The sequence below is a fragment of the Magallana gigas genome, chromosome 8, assembly GCF_963853765.1.
Source record: "Magallana gigas chromosome 8, xbMagGiga1.1, whole genome shotgun sequence".
Lineage (NCBI taxonomy): Eukaryota > Metazoa > Mollusca > Bivalvia > Ostreida > Ostreidae > Magallana > Magallana gigas.
Genome location: NC_088860.1, coordinates 39,293,226 through 39,316,445, shown reverse-complemented (window position 1 = coordinate 39,316,445; position 23,220 = coordinate 39,293,226). Strand labels below are relative to the sequence as shown.

General features: G+C 32.5%; 1 protein-coding gene and 1 long non-coding RNA gene across 2 annotated transcripts; one reads left to right on the top strand and one right to left on the bottom strand.

Annotated features, from left to right (window-relative positions):
* Positions 1–560: 560 nt before the first annotated feature.
* LOC136270601 (uncharacterized) lies at positions 561–10,547 on the bottom strand. The gene is made up of 5 exons (XM_066068712.1): positions 10,432–10,547; positions 4,578–4,667; positions 4,245–4,382; positions 3,280–3,387; positions 561–673 (listed from the first exon to the last, which is right to left on the bottom strand). The coding sequence occupies exons 1-5, from the start codon at positions 10,445–10,447 to the stop codon at positions 576–578; spliced, it is 450 nt and encodes a 149-aa protein (XP_065924784.1). The 5' UTR covers positions 10,448–10,547; the 3' UTR covers positions 561–575.
* Positions 10,548–13,398: 2,851 nt separating this feature from the next.
* On the top strand, positions 13,399–23,220 carry LOC136271111 (uncharacterized). The gene is made up of 4 exons (XR_010708947.1): positions 13,399–13,497; positions 14,187–14,824; positions 19,141–22,638; positions 23,139–23,220. It is a non-coding gene; the product is annotated as an uncharacterized lncRNA (long non-coding RNA).

The following is a 23,220-nucleotide window of genomic DNA, read 5'->3' as shown; positions in this document are numbered from 1 at the left end:
AAGCTGCAGCATAGCATTCTGTTGCTGAACTTCATATAAAACATTTTGTAAGACTCGTTGTCGTGTCTCCTGTTCATAAATTCTTCTCAGATTCCGAGTGCTTAAATCCCCTAAAAGCTGTACTATGTTGGTCAAAGAGCTGTGTATTTTTTTCAACCATTCCATATTCCTTCGAAGACATTTTAAGGTGACTCTGAGCTCCTGATTTTCGAAGAACGTCTGCCCTTTGTTATGTAAAATACAACAATAAATCAGTGTTTTACGTTAACTTAATATCTTGTGTATAATTGCATATTGATGCAGAATATCTTTTACAGTTAGATTCCAGGAGGCGTAATTAAAAGATTTTCAATTAGTTTAACAAACACATTATGAACCTGTTTTAAAACACAACTCGATAAAAACACTGTAAACTACATTTCCATGATATATATTAAGATTTCTAATTATCTCAAACTAATTATAAACGCCGCATTTTATCAAAATTATCCCTCTAGAAGCTTCAATTTTGCCTGTAATATTATATGCATGTCAAAGATGCAAATAGAAGTTATTTCTTTATTTATTATATATGACTAAAAAATACCTAGAGTCTTGCGAGGGGACTCAACCAGCTCATTACCTTCGAAGTTCAAAAGGAACTGGACAAATTCTTGCACCGTGGGAGCACGGCCTGCAAAACGAAAGTTTGAATACATTGTTTGACTGTGTACTTTTTTAAAATTGTTTTCCTTGCAATGTCAATTTAAATGAAAAAAGCTTTGTTCAAGCAATAGTATCTATCCATAATTCCAAACAAGCATTACTGGTGTTATATTAATACATTAGAGCCAACTGTGTATTTTATAAGATTAAAGAAACTCTATTGAGACTTCTTTAGATTTTTAACGGAAATATTTTTTTTCAATATGTGACTAGAAAAACATGAGAATTATATCATTAGCAATTCCTTATAGTAATCCCACTATCAATAAAATGCTATTCGTATATGTTAAAAAAGTAACGTTTACAGCATTATACATCGTTTTGTGTTGCTAATATGAAACTGAACGTAAGCCAAATTCGTATTCTGTCTTTGTACTTTTTATATTCAATAATTTGTTGTTCATTGATATATGGGCATTGTTAATTATTGTTAGTTGTTGAAATTTTAAAAAAATGAAATAAAATATCTGTGAGCTTATGCTTACTAGTGATACCCAGCTCTAATGTGAATATGCAAAATAAGCACAGTCTATATTTAACAATAGTTTGGCGTCCTGTAGGTACAAAAATACATCCCACGATATGGCTTGCCTAAACAAACAATGTGTTGAAATTTTAAGCATCTACGATAAATAGTTGTTGAGATATCTTTGACAAAAATTTGTGTGAAATTCAGGCTAAAAAAAACAAAGTCGTCATTTAAGAGAAAGTTGAATTCTGATTGGTACAAAATGATATATTCCATAATATGGTATGCCTAAACAAATAGTGTGTTAAATTTTCAAGCATCTGTGCGATAAATAGTTGCCGAGAAATCTTTGACGAAAATTGTTTGAAAATTTAGGCTAAAAATAAACAAAGTCGTCATTCAACAGGAAGTTGACGTCCGATTGGTACAAAAATATATCACACAATATGGCATGCATAAAAAATAGTGTGTTAAGATTTCAAGCATTTGCAGTAAATAGTTAAAAAAAATATGATGAAAATTTGTGTTACAGACAGACAGACATACAGAGACGGATAAACAGAGAGACACACAAGAGTAAAACAGTATACAGTGCTGCTATCCTGAAAGTTGACAAGGATAGGATAGGATGCAGGATGCACGGTACATGATAGAAATATCAAAGTTAAGTTCTATCCTATCCTATCCTATCCTATCCTATCCTACATCCTGCAGCCAATCAGATTCGAGTATAGTCTTCAGAGTTATTTTGCGAAACGAAAATTGGCGTAACAACGTATTTTCAATGTCAATTTAATACGTTTTACAAGTTAAACCATTTAAGAATAATTATTTTATCAAGTACGAGGTGCATAGCATTGATGCGCGCTAAAATGTCGGCGCTACATCATTGTCAATTCATTTCATATAATTTCTTCGATGCCCAATAACAGGGACGCATATTTCGGTCCGATATTAACCTGGACATATCGAATAAATAAATGTCAGCTAGCTATAAATGCTTAATAATGTACCCCCATCTCCTTCGGAACGGGGTATAATGAATTGATATCTATTTTAACCAAAATAAACTGATTTGAATCATAAATTATATTTATATCAAAAATATTTTTATAAAAATCTTCTTTGATTGAGGGAGTCGAATATTGAATAAACTTTAAAATCATATCAGCCCAGTGATTCTGCAGAGGGAAAAATAATTGACTGGCACATGCAAATAACATCGATATTACATCTTTATAGACACGATTAATAATCAAAGTACTGAAGAACTGACGGGAGTTGATTTTGTCGAGGTTTATTTATTTTAAAATCAATGATATGTTATTTTGCATGACAAGTACATGTATACGTACTTTCTAATTTGAATTACGCATATTTTTATAATATGAATTTTTGAACCTTTTCGACTAGAATGTCGAGAAACCTCCATATGAATCATATTGAATAATATTTAAAGATAAAATTCATTCAATCAAACTATGTATCAGTGGTAGAAATATTTCTCGAAAATTGTATGGATCCAAGCAATTATTTTATATTGAACTCTAGTCTCGTTAAACCAAACGCTCGGCTGACACCGTAAATCTCCGACAAGGGTTTACGGAGACAGCCGAGCGTCGAGTTGAACGAGACTATATTAAACTCTAGCGTATGAATACATACGACTACAAAAAATATTTAAATTGTTCGTACCATTCAAAATCTGACTATTTTTAAGGTATTTGTAAATACGTTTCCTTGCAAAACAATGCTTTAGCATACATTACATCGAATACATTAATTATTTTCAAGAACTAAGTCTTGTCAGGAGCAATGAGTTGTGCTGAGGTCCAAACACTGTTTCACTTTCGGTTTGTCCGAGTGACTGCATAGGAGAGTTGATTAAAAATCAACTCCCAAAAACCATTTTATATAAAGTAGAAACACGGCTTTCGTATAAGTCATAAAAAAATAAAGGTTGAGAGATAGTCTGGGATGGAATCTACCGGTAGATCGAATTTAAAAGCAAATTAGATTTGATCATGGGGAAATAAGCAGAAAGAAACAGGAAACAATTCTCAGTTTTTATCCAAAATGTGTATCTACTCACTTCATAAACTTACCGAGTTGTCTGTAGAATATATCGCGCACCAGCATTTGATCCGGTTCTAGGATGTGATTGAATAAGGCACGTATAAAATGCATTTGCTGAGGAGTAATATTTTCCCATCCTAAGAAAAAATACTGAATTAGAGATGTAACTTGCTTCAATTTTACTTTATATGAATTTAAATCATGGTATTTACATCTCCCGAGTATGGTTCCATCTGTTTCTTAAGAACATTATTGTTAATTCATGACTCTATAGAAACAGCCAGACTAAAAACTACACGCCCCGTATATCGATCGGTCAATACCTACAGCGACCTAAGAAAAATCAAGGACTGTATGAAACAATCATGATGATGTCAGACTCAAATTCCATAGGAGAAGATTTGGCTGTTTTTTTTAGCTAACGTACAGACGTACATTAACGGTAAGTTTTACCTCTTACTTTTTGCAATCAAAAAAAGATTTTGAAAATATAAACAAAAACTCGCTTTCTTTGATTATTCATGCGGTTTATGAAGGTTGCAAGCATTGCGGGAAAAAAAAATCGTGAAAAGTTATGCAAGTTTTATCTGCAATGTTGCCACCTTCAAATATCACATGAAGAGAACATCGTATTGTTTAAATAAAACTTGAGATTCATAACCATTTTTCAGTGAGCTAAGTAATTCTGAAATTAATTCAGTATATTTTTAAGTTACGTTTAACATTTCTACAGTTAAAATTTGAATTGCAAAAACTGAAGAAATATAAAGTTGCGTGAAGTATTTACTTAATATATAGATAATTATACATAAATAATACAATATTTGTTGTTTGAACGCACTATTTCATATGCAAAAACTTAGCAAATACTGTAAACCAACTTTTATCAGTAATTACTTTATTTGGGCGTTAACTTCAAATTAACAACTTCGCAGCGACTTGTTTTCGGGATCTAGCACCATATAAGCACGTGAATAAAAGTTACAAAACGAACCTGGAAGACTTGCTGCGACTGTTAGAGGGATTGGAAGAGTACCTCCTGTATGCTCTCTTATTGTGCGGTAGGGGTGAGGAAAAGTATTGATATACTGCAACAAGTTATAGACATGCTCTGCATTAACTGGAGGATAACCTGAAATATCAGACCATTCAGCTTTATTCACAAATATTGATAAATTAAATGAAAGATGGTTGTGCTAAGATTTATTTAGTAATTATTCATGCTGGTACTAAAATTTGATAACTTACATAATAAAAATTTTAACAAATACCGTTTTTTATTAATAAATTGTAATTTTGAATAAAAATTTTCAAAAATTAGATATACCTGTCAGTTTCACGATGATGTTTTTAACGATATTAATCATTTCCTCATCAACACCATATTGCTCGGGAAACGGCTGTGAAACCTCATAAGCTGGACACCATACAAAGGATTAAAACTTGCAGATAAATGCAGTCAGTAATTTTAGCCACTGTTAATTTTCTCCGAGTAAAAAGTCCACCTTATTACTGTTTAGAAATCGTGTTTTAATTTATATTCCTGTTTGTTAGGTCTCGATATAGATCCTTCTACAATTTTATATTAAACAAGGAATTTTGTCCTGTTTCTGACTTATCAAAATATTTAACGTTTATTCTAATACTGGTATATGTCAACAATTTGGCTATGTAAGGAATTTGATATTTCATATTTAATTGCTTTTTTACAGCTGTACAAATTGGCATAGAAATAGTTTACAAAGCTTAATCTAAAAAATTATTATATTTTGGTGGAAAAGTAGCGTAGGTAACAATATTTTTTTTGTTAACTTATTTATTGTAAAAGTTGGAACAACTTTAATTTTCATATATATTTTCACTTGAAAAATAAAAAACGAAAAATTAAATATCACCCTATCTGAAATGACTTATCGCTAAACATATAAATGATTTTCGATAGCAGGACAATTACGCTGAGAACAATTACATTATGCACTCAATGACACCAAAGTTCAATTATGTTTGCAGTCAAATAAAATTTTCAGTTAAAAATAAAATACATGTACAAAAACAAAATCATACAAAAATAATATAGAGCTTATATTGGTCTTTTGTTGTGAAATTATATTTCTCATAAATTCTTTTATTTATTTTTCATTGTGAGATTATATTTCTCATAAAAACCATGTAAGATCCATTTGATAAATTACTGGCGTGTCAAATCTTCTTGATTAATGATTTAATAAAATCATAATAGTTTTTAACAGGGGAAAAAGAGTATAAAGATCGAGATATATCATATTGGGACATTTTGACAGGATAAGTGTTTTCTTTTGTCAGCCGTTATAGTACACACTTCAGATGTCTGTAAGGTCACATTCACTATTTAGCCATGAGTTAATTGTTTACGCAAGTAGTCCCAGTAACAAACTATGCTTTAAAAAATAAAAATCAATGGCCTGATTTAATTGGTTGTTTTTAGGTTAGGATAAAAAGAAAGGTAAAAAAAGAAATACAAATCTAGTAGAATATTGTGAGAAATTTTTGTTTGAAAGCGTAATAGGAAGTTAGTAAAAAGGTTGTTATATACCATTCCCCAAACTGAAAGTAGAGTTTTACAAGGTAAATGTTATGAATAGGGACCCATCTTAAATCGCATCCTATAGATTTTAAAGCACTAAAAATGATGTTTGAGTAGATATATATTCTAGGCATGATCAATATTTATGGCAGTTTTGAGCTGGCTTTCTTTTCATGTGATTTTCGTTTAATTAAGGACTAAGAGACAACAATGTGGTTTGTGACCTGTTTAATTTATATTACCGACTGGTCTAATCATGAATGAGTTGCAATGCATTGTGGGTTACTACAGGAGATAAGGAATTTACACATGTACAGTTGTTACTACATGTATTTCAATTTCATTATTTCAAATTTTAAGGTCTTCCGTTTCCAGCGGAAGACCTTATAGTTTTCGTACTGTTTCTTACTGTTTTTTCCAAATTTTGTGCACGCGATTTCTTGAAAACCTTTTAACCAATATCGATAATTGTTTCAGAGGTTATTCGGTGTGATCTAAACTTCATACATTTTTTTTTTATTTTTTCCGGTACCGATTTATCGACTATTTTGTACATTTTTACGACCTATTTTGTGCATAGCTGATATCAGAAACTATCAAAGATATGACTATGAAATTTTCAGGAAAGGTAGTCTATAGTTTGAAGTTGTGCACTATTATGTTGTTTTACGCTAGTGGCGCCATTTCTTGGAGTTCGCCTAGGCACGAAAATTGGGTACAAATTTTCATTCAAAATTTTCATACGTTTTGATCTGTATCTTTTAATCAGTTGATATTTTGTTCAGATATATATTACAAACGTGGTAGATAATCAAACGTTCTTTCCAACAAAATCAAGAAAAAAGGGGCTGGCACCTTTAATTAGGTGTCAAACCACTCGTAAACGCTATTAAGAATAACTTAAAAACGATAAAGATTTTGTAATGCATTATAGAAGCAAATTTGTTGATCGTAACAATATCTATCAGAAAAATTACCATTGCCACGCCCATTTTTTACGTAATTAGGGATTTTTAGGGGCCAAAGTACTGAAACTTTGACGCAATTCATCTAGAGAAGGAGACATATTTTGTTTAGCATTGTAGAAAAGAAAATGCTTACATTGGTGATTTTAATCGATTTCATTATTCAAAACACCAATGTCTGTCCCCATTAGGGCGCTAGAGGGCTGGCCCCTAAAATATTTAATCATTTGTATCTCAAAAATGAAGACCAATTTTAGATGGGTGAAGGAACAAAAAATGTTAGTATTCTTACGACTTTTTCAAGAAATCAAGAAAAACGGGCTGGCCCCTTTATTCAGGGGCCAAGACACTCGTAAACGCTATTATAGATAACTTAAAAACTATAAAGATTTTGTAATTCATTATAGAAGCAAAGTTGTTGATCGTAACAATATCTATCAGAAAAAAATCAATGCCACGCCCATCTTTTACGTAATTAGGGGTTTTTAGGGGCCAAAGTACTTAAATTGTGACGCAATATGTCTATAGAAGGAGACATATTCTGTTTAGCATTGTAGAAAAGAAAATGCTAACATTGATTATTCTAATCGATTCCATTAATCAAAACACCAATGTCTATCCCTATAAAGGATCTAGAGGGCTGGCCCGTAAAATATTCAACCATTTGTATAGAAAAAATGAACAACAATTCAAGATGGGTGAAGGAACAAAAAATGTTCTTATTTTTTAGACCTTTTCAAAGAAATTATGAAAAAGGGGCTGGCCCCTTCAATTAGGTACCAAGACACTCGTAATGTCTATTACAAATAACTTAAAAACTATAAAGATTTTGTAATGCATTATAGAAGCAAAGTTGTTGATCGTAACAATATTCAACAGGTCAAATCACTGCCACGCGTATATTACGTAATTAGGGATTTTAGGGCTAAAGTACTTAAACTTTGACGCAATATATTTAGAGAAGGAGACATATTTTGTTTAGCATTGTAGAAGAGAAAATGTTTGCATTGATGATTCTAATCAATTCCATTAATCAAAACACCAATGTTTGTCCCCACTAAGGATCTCGAGGGCTGGCCCCTAAAATATTCAATCATTTGTATCTCAAAAATGATCAGCAATTTTACATAGGTGTATGAACAAAAAATGTTAGTATTCGTGAGACTTTTCAAATCAACTCAAGAAAAAAGGGCTGGCCCCTTCAATTAGGGGCCAAGTCACTCGTAAAGTCTTTTACCCATACCTTAAAAACGATAAAGATTTTGTAATGCATTAAAGAAGCAAAGTTGTTGATCGTAACAATATCCGTTTGAAAAACTCATTGCCACACCCATTGATCACGTAATTAAGGATTTTAGGGGACTAAAATCTTAAATCTTCAATGTTCTGTATATGAAAAAGTAAAACACTTTGTTAAGAATTTTAAAGGATATTGACAATCGTATACATTATCTAAAAGGGAGTGGTTGAGGGGAAGTTCTGAAATTTCATTGATTTTTGAATCCTATCTTTTAAAAATTGAACGGAAGACCTACTCGTTACTCGTAACGAGATCGTATCTAGTCTTTTCTGTTTCTGTGAAGATAATAACTAGTACTTTTTAAAATGTAGAATTGCAGCATTGTAATTAAATATTATAGGTATCTAATAAACATGGCAGCAATCACGTGAAATCCTGCTGAAATACTAGATGACAGGTACAACTAATTTGTATATGTAGCCCATTGTAATCTATTTTACAAGCTGGGAGAACTTTACAAAAAAAGAAAAAGAAATTAAATAATGATTTGATAGCACTTCATTGCTGTTGATCTAGTTTAATATCAAAACGTCTACATAGGAAAATAAGTAATTATGGTTTTACAATTTATAAGAGTATTTAGAGGAGTATGCAAATGTTGGTGAACTGCTAATTAACTAAAAAAAAAAAAAAAAAAACGTAGACCACAATGCCCCCCCCCCCCCCCTCCTCTCATTAAAAACAGATTCTGTGCGAGAACTTAAAATCTGCGAAATCCTGTCTATCTATAAATAGAAATGTGTGACAAATTCGCTGTTGCTCATTTTTCCAGCTGAAAGATTTAATTAGACAAGTCTATTAATTTTTTATCCTTGACTTTTCAATTTTCTTGATGTTTATGAAGAAAAACTACGTTTGTCAGTGTTGGTATAATGCTTTATGGCAATAATATTATACAGAATAGCACAAATCCACTTAGGGGGGATTTGGGGTATCTCTCGATTGAAAATTTTCGAAAATAATAACGGATACTTTAATTGTATTCTCCTAACAATTACAATACATATATTTTTACATGAATAAACTTTCTTTAATCCTATTTTTTTTATAGTAAGCTCTTTTTTATTTAGATATATTGCACATTTTGCAATATTATGGAAATGTGTATAAATACGTATATCGATTCAGACTTAAAAAAAATAAGAATAGTTTGTCCTATTTTATGTATCGTTTTATTATTTTTCCGAGTTCATATTCTAGTTTTAAAATTTAATGGATTGTCAAAAAAGTCTAACAATAAAACATTTACAGGTCGTAAAAACTTATTTTAAAAAAAAATTAACGACAGTGTACTGTTTCATTAGAAAAACCCCTTTTATCAAATATTACTGCAAAACTAAACTCAAGTAACGTATGGACTATGGGTAAGGGAACGGCACGTGTAAGATTGCATGGGAGAGGAAGATGACAGTGTGGGTCCAAATACCCACACATTCACCTGCGGAATTATAAAAACTATCACACGCTCCCTCTCTGTGCATTACATTTGCAGCCCAGTGCCCGTCATTTATTTATTTGTGTTTTTCTTATTCATTTTTATATACATGGATTTTTATAGCAATTGCGTAATTAAATGACGACTGAATCACCAAATAAAAAATACTTTCGGAAAATACATTTATAGTTAATAGCAACCAATATACATGTAAATCCAACCCTCTGAATAAGCATACAATAAGCATATTATACTTTATATTATGATAAATAAAACGTCCCATGAAAATCTAAGCTCACGGAATCAATATACAATGCGATTTTCTGTAGTATCTGAATTTTCATAAAAGATAAATGTCATCAATATAAGTTTTATATAAACGATTAATTACAACACATAGTACATGTTGAATGTTGTTTAAGGTGGTATGAGACATCTTCATATATCCATATAGTGACGTATTTCCTATCATTATAAACAATAAAATCTAGTTTACTTTTGTAGACATTTCCATCCAAAATTGTTACCTAACAGCTTGCACAAAGGGTCAGATCGTTCACAACGAATCTGTAAGTCATGAGTTAGAATCCCGCTAGAGCTTTTATAATGTTTACCTATCCAAAAACAAGAATTAAACGTATTTTTGATCACTTATTGTAAAAGTTTAATATTCTAAACATGTAAAAGTATTATATAATGTATTTCTTTTCCAAGTCAATATCGACAGGTGTCCCATACCACCTTAAATGTTCTATTTTATCAACCTCGCTTGATCGAAATATTTACCAAAAAGATTATATTTACTAAAACTATACAATTAAATAACAACAGTTTGCAAATAGGTTAGATTATTAAGATATATATGTTTTTAATCTGAAATAAAATGTGTAAATAAAAAAATTGTGTAACACTACTTACAAACTAATGATGCCATTATGAATTATGATAGATCCTAAAATCACAACGGCACTAGTAGGGATCCTCTTTTGCCCGACCTCAGATCAATTCTTATCCCCTGCCATCTTCATGGCTGCATTTGAGAAAAGAACATATTAATGTTTGCTTACAAATCTCAATTCAATCGATGTTTTAATCTACGGACGGTAAAGTATGACAATAAAATCAAAATAGTTGTAAAAAGTTCTAATACATAAATTTTGTTCGTTTAATATCCTAAGACTGAAAATACTTGACCAGCTAAAGAATGGCTTTTTAATCACAAACTAATGAATATTTGATTTAAAAGACCTTAAAATATAATAATAGATATCAAAAAAGTTCTAAATAAGGGTTTTACATAAATTTTGTTCATCAAAGATCATTCCAGAAGACTAAAAATATTTACGACGTTGTCGTCAGTTCTTTTGTAAAACACAGCCGAGCGTACGCGTTAAAGTGATAAGGGCTACTGATGCGTGTTCTGCTGAGCGGGTGCTCGAGAGCGCTCGCCGGAATTTGTGTTGCAAGTATAGGGAATTAAGCAAGCGCTCGCAAACCCCTCTCTGTTAAACACGCCTTAGCCTATTCGCGGAAAAAGAAACGTTACGCGGCTATACTTTGAACGAATCGGTTTTTTAAAATTAACATTTAAACTATATTCAAGGGACTAAGTCTGCTCTACGTTATATTTTACGACTTTACCACTTTATATAAAATGCATTTAAAAAGACGAAAGATATCAAGCGTCGTAGATGCTCTCACTGTCATATGAAATAATGATTAATACACAGTAATACACAGTAGTTGTTGTCTTACAGAATTGAACGTGTTTAGAGTAAAGGGATGCATAAATGTATGAGCAGTTATAAACGCAAACTCCCACAAAAGAGTATGTTAATAATATTTAAACAAACACATTATATACACCCCTACTCCCCCAAAATAAAGATTCCTTCGACGGCCATATATACGAAATCAAGCGTAGATATAATTAGAAATGTGTGACAAATCTGCTGCCGTTGCTCCTTTTACGAGCTTGGAGATTCAGATAAAAATGTTTATTAATTTTTCATCATAGAATTGCGGATTTTCATGTTCATATTCTAGCCTTAAATTTATTTATTAGTAATCATCAAGACGAAAGAAGACCCATTCTTTAAAGCTATCATATCATAGGCGTCGGAACCGGGGAAGGATAGACGGCTCCCCCAAAACAAATACTTTTTTCCACAAAGACAGGCATCAAAGTGAATGAAACAATCAATCAGTCAATTTTTGTCTCTTACGCTTAACATGCGAGAAATCCTAGGTGTCCCGATTGCGTGTAAAGGGGATTCCCAATTAGTCTCAAGTTCAGCCATATTATATTCTACTTTCAACTTCGGGCGGATTTTATCCTACAAGGTCACATATTTGAATTTTGGCAGATTTGAATTTTGCTCAGTTACCTAGCTTGTCTTCGAAGACTCGTTGTACATGGTATAGTAAGACTGCAGAAGAACACTCATTCATTTTTAAAGCATTAATAGAAAGAAATATCTTTAGAGCGGTAATATCAACCCGTGCTATGTTAGGATGTATGAAGCGGATTTATATGTTTGATAATGTAAAAAAATCGGAGATGCATAACCTATATTTCCTCTTTTTATATGCTGGTTGGGGATATATATATATATATATATATATATATATATATATATATATATATATATATATATATATATATATATATATATATATATATATATATATATAACACTGGTTTTTTAATAGGGGCATATTGTATACATGACTTTTAAGGAATCTTTATGAAAAAAGATTTTCAATGAGTCTACCCATGGCCAGGGGACCCAAACGAAGAAGAGGTGTATTCTGTCCACAAAATCCTGTAATCCGCTCCAAACTAGATGAAAATGTACGCATTAGAGCGTAAGTACGATCGAAAAGTGTTGTAGACGTCGCGCACGATATTGGTTTCATTAATTGTAGAAAGGATTTAAAAAACGCTATTTTTCTATTAACTTATAATTCATAAAAAGAAATTTAATTTTTGATGAAAAAAAAAATTATTCTTTTTTTTTTATTTCAATCAAAATGATTGACAAATGTGGTTTGATCATGGAAAAATCCTGGATCTGCGCCTCTATACTAAGAGTCCCTCTGAACTTCACTAGCTGCATAATTTAGTGGTAGAAAGGCACTGGCATCGGAAGCAAATTGAAAGTGGGGTGGGGGGGGGGGGTGGCTAGACTGATCCTCAGAAATATTGAGAGAAAAAAACCTAATCCAAAAATCATGAAAATCCTAATCCGTGGGGGGGGGGGGGGGGGGGGGGTGGAACTATTCTCTATACTTCCTACTACATCCCCCCCCCCCCCCCAAAAAAATCATGGAAATCCTAATCCGTGGGGGGAGGGGGGGAGAGTATACCTATACTTCCAATAAAAAAAAAATTACCTACTACATTTTCTTTTTTTCCCGAAATAACGAAATTCCTAAATCCCGGGGGGGGGGGGGGGGGGCTAGTATGCCTCTGACTCCAACTTCTTAATCTTTCAAACGTACATTACGGAACAATAATGTTTCCTGCGGAAAAAAGTGGGGGGGCTGAACCCTCTAATCTGATATGTGCCTAATGGTTAGGTCTAACTAAGCCTAGCCCCTCCCCCCCTCCGGTTCCGACGCCTATGAAAGGTAAACTTCTTAATGTAAACCACGTGCTAAAGTCCGAGTCTGGCAAGTGTCCAACTACTTGTAACAAGAAAATTGATGACATATGATAAAATAAGTGTAGATGAACCATTAATGTCAAAAAAAGAATAATACTAACCTGCCAAAATGTACAATAAACCTTCGCTGTTTGGTTCGCGCACTCGGATTACCTCGTGAATATTATGCACAGCAACCTTGCGACAGTTCATGTACGACTTACTAATGACTTACGCCACCGGATATTGACTTGGCAGACTTAACAGGCCTTCGAAACGAAACAGCCACACCATACCTACACACTGCAATACATGAACATTTCGGAAGGCGAGCTAGGTATGAATTAATATATCGTGAACAATATCTTATTTTTACATCTTGTAACGTGCCTATAAGTTAGGCCATTTCGATACATAGATAGTAAACACGGCCGTGGGTAAAGTCAGTTCTTCCCTGGACATTTTTACATTAATTTATAACGGGTGTGACCGTTGAGACCAACACAGATTTAAAGGGAGACAGTACAAATTGATTTCTGTATAAAAAAGAGTACACAGTTAAGTACATTAAAATATCTAGATGTAGCTACGTAGCTTGATTTGCCTACATAGCTTTATTTATCCACCTGAAAAGGGGTTTATATAGCTACCTTTATTTAAACTGTACACAGTCAGGTCCAGTACAATCACTAAAATTAGCTTCGTAGCTTGATTTGCCTACATAGCTTTATTTTCCTACTTGTGGTAGGTTTATTTAGCTACCTTTATGCAATTTTGCTTTTTATGTAAAGCAGACAAAAGGTGGCAGGGAACTATCATCCCATATTTGTACTGTGTGGATTTTTAAATATATAAATATATAATAATTAAAATATAAAACGGGTCCATAGCTTGATAATGTAAACAAACCGGAGTGGCTTAGCTTATATTTTCTCGTTTTATATGCTGGTTGGGGGTATATATAACTCGTATTGGATAGATGCATATTGTATACATGACATTAAAAGAATTCTTTTTATGAAAAAGATATTCAACGAGTCTGTCCATGGAAGAGGGAGGTATCCTGTCCACAGACACCTGTGATCATCTCCGATCTAGATAAACATGTACGCACTCGAGTGTACGTACTATTGAAAAGTGTTGAAGACGTCGCGCACGCTATTGGTGCTAACAATTGTAGAAATGATTTCAAGAACGTTATTTCATCAACGCCTGGATCTGCGCCCGTAAACTGAGAACCCTTTTTGGATTTCACTAGCGGTAAACCACCTGCTATAGTGGGGGGAAAAGTAAACGGCATTTTGGACAGACTTACCGAACACACATAACTACAAAACGTCAGAGTCAGGCAAGTGTCCGACTACTTGTAACATAAGAATCGATGACAAGTTATAAAAGAAGTGTAAATAAATCATTAATGTTAGTTAAAAGAATAATACTAACCTACCAAAATAAATGTACAAAAAGCCTTCGATATTTTGTTCACGCACTCGGAATACCTTGTGAAAATTCTGCGCAACACCTTGCGACTGCTCATGTACAACTTACTTATGACTTACGCCACCGGATATTGACTTGGCAGACTTGACAAGCCTTCCATCGAAATGAAACAGCCACATCATACCTACACACTGCAACTCATGAAATTTCGGAGCGCGAGCTTGGTATGAATTTATATATCGTGAACAATTTTTTATTTGTACATCTTTTGACGCGCTTATAAGAATTTTAATTTCGACACAAAGATAGTAAACAAGGCCCTCGGTAAAGCCTTCCCTCGACATTTTTACATTAATTTATAACGGATGTGACCGTTGAGAGGAGCACATATTTTTTGGCTAAAGAAAGACAGTACAAATTGATTTCTGTATAAAAGAGAGTACACAGTCAGGTCTAGTACAACCACCAGATTTAGCTACGTAGCTTCATTTGTCTACATAGATTTATTTACCTACTTAAGGTACATATATTTAGTAACTTTTATGCAATTTTGCTTATATAGAAAGCAGACAAAAATGGTAAGGATGTTTCAAACCATATATTTGTTCTGAATGGTTTTTAAAATAAATAAATATTATATAATTGAAATTTACATAAAGGGTTCTTTGTTTGATAATGTAAACAAATTGAAGTGACATGGCCTGTACTTTTACTTTTTATTATGCTGGTTGGGGAGGGAGGGGTTTATATATAACTCGTATTGGATAGGGGCATGTTGAAGAAATGACTTTAAAGGAATTTTTATCATATCAAATGTATAAGAGAGAGGGATTCAATGAGTCTACCCATGGGATCTACAAGGGTGGAATGTATCCTGACCACAACCACCTGTGATCCGCTCCGCTCTAGATATACATGTACGCACTCGAGCGTACGTACTATCGAAAAGTGCTAAAGACATTGCGCAAGACATTGGTGTCACAGGCACGTAGCATTTGGGGGGGGGGGGGGGGGTCTTAAATTAACATACAAAAATTGAATAAACATGAAAGTGCCCATCTTTTATGGGACCATGTAAATCAATGAATTGAAAAAAGGAAATAAACATGGAAATTGAAGGTACACTTGCCCCCTTCCCCCTTTGCTTGTCAAGACATTTTGGATGAGTCAGCCCTACCCCCTACCCCCAATTTTCAAAAACGATGGTAGGTGCCTGTGTCAACCATTGTAAGTAGAGGAAACCTCATGAGTACGTAAAATACTCATTTGATAAATTTCGTTTAAATCTATTAAATTTTGGAATTTGATTCCTAAAAACTGTATATGCAGAATGTGCTACTTTAAAATTTATGGGGCCAACAAATCTGAGTTGAATTTAATCAGACGCTTATATACAAGAAATAGTTTAACATCGTAAGTCACACATTACTTAAACCACAAAAACGCAAGACTAAAATCAAATGATTATTTTAATTTATCGTCTAAATATTTGAACAACATTTAAAATATAGATATTGTATGTAATGTTCATCTCTTCTTTAACAGTTTGTACTACTCAAAACAATATTTCATGAAATAATAATTAAATTCTTGATGGTAAATCATTTTTTATTACGACCAACACTGCTAAAACTAAATTTGTTTGTTAAACAATTTTAAATCAAATCAGTTGCATTAAAATTATTAACATGTGTACGTTAAAATTATGCCATTTCAAGATACGATCATTAAAGCCGCTATTTTAAGAAAACAAAAACAACAAAACGGGAAAGAGTAAGAGAGAGAGAGTAAGAAAGAGAGAGTAAGAGAGAGAGAGAGAGAGAGAGAGAGAGAAACAGAATAACAAAAATGAGAAAGAAGTAACATCAAAATTAAACAAAGTTATTGAATTGAAAAGTAGGTGGTGCAAAAATGGTGACGCCAAAAATCGTAGCAATAAAATATCAATAGAAATTTTACAAAACGCCAATTATCGGGTTATCGTTTTTAAATAAGATGCAAGAGAGTTCTGAATTTAAAAAGTTAAAGTCAAATTTACCAAGATACCCCAGGAAACAAACAGCTGCCATTCCAGCGTTATTGGAAAAATACACCGGATGTAAATACTAGTATTCTAGAAATGAAAAGAATTGTCCCATCTCCCGAAGAAAAGAAATTGTTAGATATTCCATTTGCAGTTCTTACTGACATAAACGAATCTGACTTAAATATGTAATTGAAAAGAAATGTCAAGGCAAGGGAAGCGATGGATTTTCTTGACGTCTTTTATAAGTGGAAACAGAGTAAAAATAAAAGATCTAAATCGACACTTGTAAAGACTCTTGACCTACTTGTCCGATTGATTTCGAAAAGTTATGCTGTTTGCAGCAAAATATATTAAATTCAGAGTTATCAAGTTTAACTTACAAAAAGAGAAAAATGAGGACAGACGCCATGTTTTATAAAAACAGGAAAATCATTTTGCGTTAGCGTGTTATTAATTTTTGTTCAATACTGAGAGAGGGTTATCTTTTCTCTGTTCTAGAAATTTATATTTGAAAATTGTGTTTTGCCTCTCAAGCCCATTGTTGGTGTTTACTAAGAGGTCTTGACCGTATCTATAAGCCCAAACCCAACGATAAAAAGATGAAATTATAAACTGTTAAATCTTTGTGTTGATTTTCAAAAATACCCCAAAATAGTTGAGCTAGCTCATTAAGTAGTCTGCTGCATTACAAAAACTGGCAAGTGCACAACAAATAATCTGCATATAAAAATGTAAGATTGTGTTAAAATATAACCATTCATTAACTGATCAAATTTATCAAAATAAGAAGATATGAATTACTTTTTTCTCAGAGAGCGATGTCATAGTAAACCAGTTCCTCAACCCATATTTGCTTTCCACTCAAAAGAAGTTGTGAGAGATTAGTGCAATTTCCAAATGGTCCCCTGAGCAGGAGTGGGTACACCTTCTTATCATGGCAAGGACTTTATCCTTACTCTCATTTACACCATTGTCCGTTTTGCTTACCCATCTTGTCCAGCTTTGCTCACAGTGAAAGTCGCTAGGAAATACGAAACATTCTATAACAAGAATTATATCACAGTGTATCAGCTAATGCATAAAATTGAAATAAAGTTAATAATTCGAAACTGATAGCAAAACCAGACTTATGAAAAATTAGAATAAAAATAAATTTAATACAGTAATTCCAAACACAGTTATTTGCAGATTACACCTATATCATGTTCCATAAGCCAAACTACCTGAGAAAATGTCCTCTATGGTGACTATTTCTCGCTCACAGAAGTCTTTCATAAAGAATTTCAGCTTCGAGCTTCCATTTCCAGCCTTCTGAAGCCTCATTTACCCATTTTTTGATAGTTTGGAGACCTTAAGTCTTTGGTCTCATTCTGGACAAGTGACTCTGCCGTTACACTAAAACCAGCATTTGTCTTGACTGCTAAAAATAAAAAAGGCAAAGTATATTTCGTGGTTCTATAGGTGGCATCCAATAAGCAAACAGAGTCTTCATTTCTGAAATATATTATTGAATTATCATCTTACTGCATACACGGTTGAGTATTTAGAATTTCGTACAGCTAAAATTTAAAATTTCTTTAAAACAAAATGAAACAATACTTTAATTCATTTGATATCAAAACTCAATAAAAAGTGACAACATATGTAGACAGTAATATAAGACATATCAGCATTACAAATGAACTCACCAATAATTATGCACGACAATCTTAAACTTAGAATACATTACCTAGAAAGCAAATGCCTCTAGAACTCTGAATGGTGACAGAAGAAATTGGTTGTTGTGATCAACTCCGAGAGGACCTCATCTTTATCATCTTGTTCAACACTGCACATCGTTAATGTTATCTTCATCCAGTCGCTGACCCTTATTTGATGTAGCCGGTATGAAATCAAAATTATCCCTTGGATAGCTTTCTTTCTATTGACTCACCAATTTTTGTTTTTAGATTTTTCTGATCTATTTTGGAATACCTGAGAAAAAAACATCATCATCTATTAATCTATTTAAAAACGATATCAGAATTCAAGAAGCCAAGCTTTATCAGAAAGTAAATAAGAGTACTAAGAAACTTTTGAACACAATCAACAAAAAACCATTTCATGCAGTGACAAACAACATAGTATAAAATATTTGAAATAAGGTACTTATAAAGCATAGATTTAGTTTACTGGATTAATTTAACTGGATCCTAGGTCGCTCTACAAAATTTTCCCAGGTTAGGAGTGTCTTTGGTTCCTGACTTAATGTAGGTTTAATGCATAGTCCTTCAGGTGAGTACTAACATGAGGGCGGTCTACTGGATCCTAGGTCCATCTACTGGTAACTCCAACATAAGGAGTACTATTCCTTTGTTCCGGACTTATTGTAGGTATAATACAAAGTCTCTAATGTAAGTACCAACACAGTGGCGGTCTACTTGATCCTAGGTCACTCTACTGGATCTTACAGATGTGAAGTAGCTATTTAAACATGTATAAAATAATACTTTTTCGTATTTGTTTTTTTTTAAGGTGACCACCCTTCATCTTTGAATAGGAGGCAGCATACCCAATCAACGGAAAAGAAAGGCTGTCCAGCAAAAATAGTCTTGAAATAAGTTTTTGTGTTCAGATAATATATGGTATCTGACGTTTCAAAACAAATATTGTCAAAATTCATTTTTATAATGGATACATATGAAATACTTATATTTTTTGGAATACTTTTATTTTCAATTCAAAATATTCACATGTTTTTAGAATTAATTTTCAAACAGATGTTTTTTTTAGTACAGCTCCATAATGTACTCAAAATAAGAGCAAAGATAGGTAAATTGAAACATATTTAAAAATATGTAGATTGATACGTATGTAGAGATGATTGAAATTTGCAAGCAAAACAAGATATAGAGAAGGCCAGGAAAATAGCTAGTGAGAAACTAAGAGAAGACCTGGAAGTTATGGGAAGCAACATGAAGAGAGCATCGGATTTATATAAGCTTACCCAAGGATGAAGAACACCAAATCATGCATCTTCTTAGTCAGGTTTGTATAATTAATGACTTTGTTTCAATCTGTTTGCGCATCTGTTGTGTACTTTGTGATATAAATCGACTATTATTGAGATAATATACTTAGATTATAGGTTTTATTAATCCATTAAACAAAGAAGTAAGAGAAAACACATCTACTTAGCACAACTTCGCCTGAGATACAAGTTGGTACTTGAGAACACACTTGTCTTTACCAAACAAGCAATGGCGTTCATATTTGGACACTTTGATAAATGGCATGCCAGTGTAATTAATTGTTTCATTGTTGCCAATGTCGGTGAATCTCAAATGGAATTTATTACGAAGATCTGAAGTTAAAAACAGACTGACTAACTTGAATTAAATAGAGTTATTAACTAAAAGTTGTTTCCAATTATTAAGAATAATTCAAACTGCTCGCCTTCAGCATAATCGACAAACAGTTTGGTTCTTGGGTCTGACAAAATGAATTTGCCCTCGAACTCATATGCAGTCAATACATTGCATTATTTTCTGCAGTTTTGAGGCATTTGAAAAAATGTTACCATCATTTACGAAGACAGCAATACATGTGTATATTAAGTACACAAAATAAGCAGAATAGTCTTGTGAAAAATTACTGATCCATGACTTTAATCACTCAAGAAAGTGTGTGTGTGTGTGTGTGTGTGTGTGTGTGTGTGTGTGTGTGTGTGTGTGTGTGTGTGTGTGTGTGTGTGTGTGTGTGTGTGTGTGTGTGTGTGTGTGTGTGTGTGTGTGTGTGTGTGTGTGTGTGTGTGTGTGTGTGTGTGTGTGTGCGTGCGTGCGTGCGTGCGTGCGTGCGTGCGTGCGTGCGTGCGTGCGTAAATTGAGCTGCATGATATAAAACATTTTTAAAATTGACTGTAAGACTATCAATCAGATATATATAACAATTACTATACTTTGTCGAGAGCTAGAAATCAGAAAACAGATCTGTATATACATGTATATGCCTTCCTTGGTAAAACCCAAACTCACTGAGATTTACTAACCTTTCATTGCGGTAACATGTATTATCAATTTCAACAGTAACTGATACTAACAATGGCCGTGATTGCCAAAATCAGATTACCGTTTCCCTGACACGAAAGTTAGACTTTTTCTCTACCTCAAATTCCTTCCGAACTTGTTCTGCTTCTGCTAAGGAGTTGACGCATTTACAATATCCATCGTCTGTGACACAATTCCGTAAATTTTCCCTCCTCTGCTTCCTTTCAATAATTCAAATTTTTTCTTGTTTACGAGCACATGGAATTCAAAACGAAAGTAAAAAAGTGAATATTCATGAACATGACTTAGGGCGGCCTAACGGATCCCCCTTTACCGCTTACCGATATTACAGAGTTAGTGACAAATACTATCATTATAATTCACCTCATAATGATATTTTAGTTGTATGACAAATTATATATTTACAGTTTACGTTAACTGTTTACGTTTATCTCTTACATTATTTCATATTTTTGAAATCTGAGTTGATGATTTAATAAGGTGAGATTTTTGTTACATCAAAGTTTTAAAAATTATCTATAGCAATTTAAATTGTGATATATAGTTCTAAATTTTTTGAATTTAAAAAAATTAATGCAACACACACGATTAGACTTTACATGCAATGGACCCTTGACTTTAATAAATAGCGAATTTTTTTCACGTGAGAGAATTCATTTAAAATTTTGATTTTTTCACTCACATTGTATTTCATTTCTTTCTTCCATCTGTCCTAAGCTTTATTTTCTATGAATCAAAGATAGGACATATTATATTATGCAATAGTATTTGATATTAACATGATATAATATTTTATTGTTAGTTTACTAAATTTGTGATAACATCAGTGTTTCATAGCAGTGATTGTTGTGGTGATGGCTGCTGTGACTATTATGTATCAGAAAGCTCCAGCTCCAGCTCCTGTCCAAAGGCAGGTGAAAGGTGGAGACAGAAAGACAAAGAAAATGAAAGGTCATAACTATGAAATAATTCTTAGGTCTTTTCATGTACATAATATTACTACTTTTTCAAAGGATTATTCAAAAGAGTTCCGTAAGCATGCTTTTCAGTCTCTTTATCATCATATTTTTTCTTTACAAAATATTCAGAATTCAACTGTAACGTTTATAAACTGTACTAGACTTTGACCCGTGCGTGCACGGGTTGACATTGCATATCGGATATTGTCATCACGAAGACAAAAGTAAGTACATACATGTAGTTGAAATGTATATTTGTTATTTTATACTTTCTCTCATAAGAAATCATTAATATATATGAACAGAATATATAGCAAAAGTCCTATGAAAATTTACCCGTATTTGTTTTATCATTTCTGAGTTTATTCATGCAGATGTGATATTGTGGAAACATAAACTAAAGATCCCGTTAGGGTGAATGTATTGCACAAGCGCAAGATTGTAAAATCCAAAATATCCAGGTGATTTCCGGGATTTTTTGAGCCATTTTCGTTGATTATTAATTAGCAAAGCTTAACTGAGGAAAAATAAAAACAAATTGGCAATCTTCAAGTACCAATGATGTTTAAAATATATAAAACAAAAGGCAGTATTCTTCCGATTTCTCGGTATTAAAGACTAAAATTTCGAGTCTATTATTTTAATATAGTAGTATAGATATGTATTTATTCTAAATGTTGTAGAATGTTTTCTTAGCTCAGATAAAACCACCATAACACGCTGGAAATTGAGATTGAATACAGTAGTATTGTACAGTAATAGTAATATAATGTGATTAATTTGAAAACATTGAACAAATGATCTCAAACTCATCACTTCTCCTAGAATTAAATCCAAATATTTACCGCCTCCAAACACAACATTTTCCCGAGATTAATCAAACGGTATATTCCGAAACGACTTTTCGGCTGGACAGTGGATTATCCGTTCGTCGCCAAATCAATTGTGGTGATGAAGGACAGCTTGTATTTACATTACAAACACAAACAAGAAGTTATACACATCAGGTAGATGTTGAAATCGAAATAAAGTTTAATTGATCTGTGTAATAACTAGAATTTACAATGGCTGCTTTTTTTTTGGATATTATGAAATGAAGACATTTACAACAGTAATGTATTTATATAAAAAAAATTAATCTTATGCGTAATTAACGTTTGAAAATATTAAGTGTTAAACAAGTTATAAACCTCATTAAATATTAATTTGCTGACAAAAGATCAAATCTTTTTTAATAATGTCTTCCACTTCCAACAGAATACCTTTCTGTTTTCGTACTGTTTCTTATTATCATGATGTTAACCTATAATGTAAAAACAAACCTTTTGTCTAAACCATCATCTTACGATGTTGAATAGACAGCTCATCTTGAATTACATTTAAAAAATATTATAAAAAATTCATCATATTTATTAGTAATTTGAAATTAGCATATTGCTAAGATTTAATAACATGGAAAGGAAAAAGATTTAATTTGAAATTAAACCTGTAACTGATTACTTTGTAGGTGATCTTTCTTCAGTCCTAAATGAAATTGACCAGTCAGCGGTAGACGAACAGTTTGAGATCAGGTGCTCGTCAACAAGAGG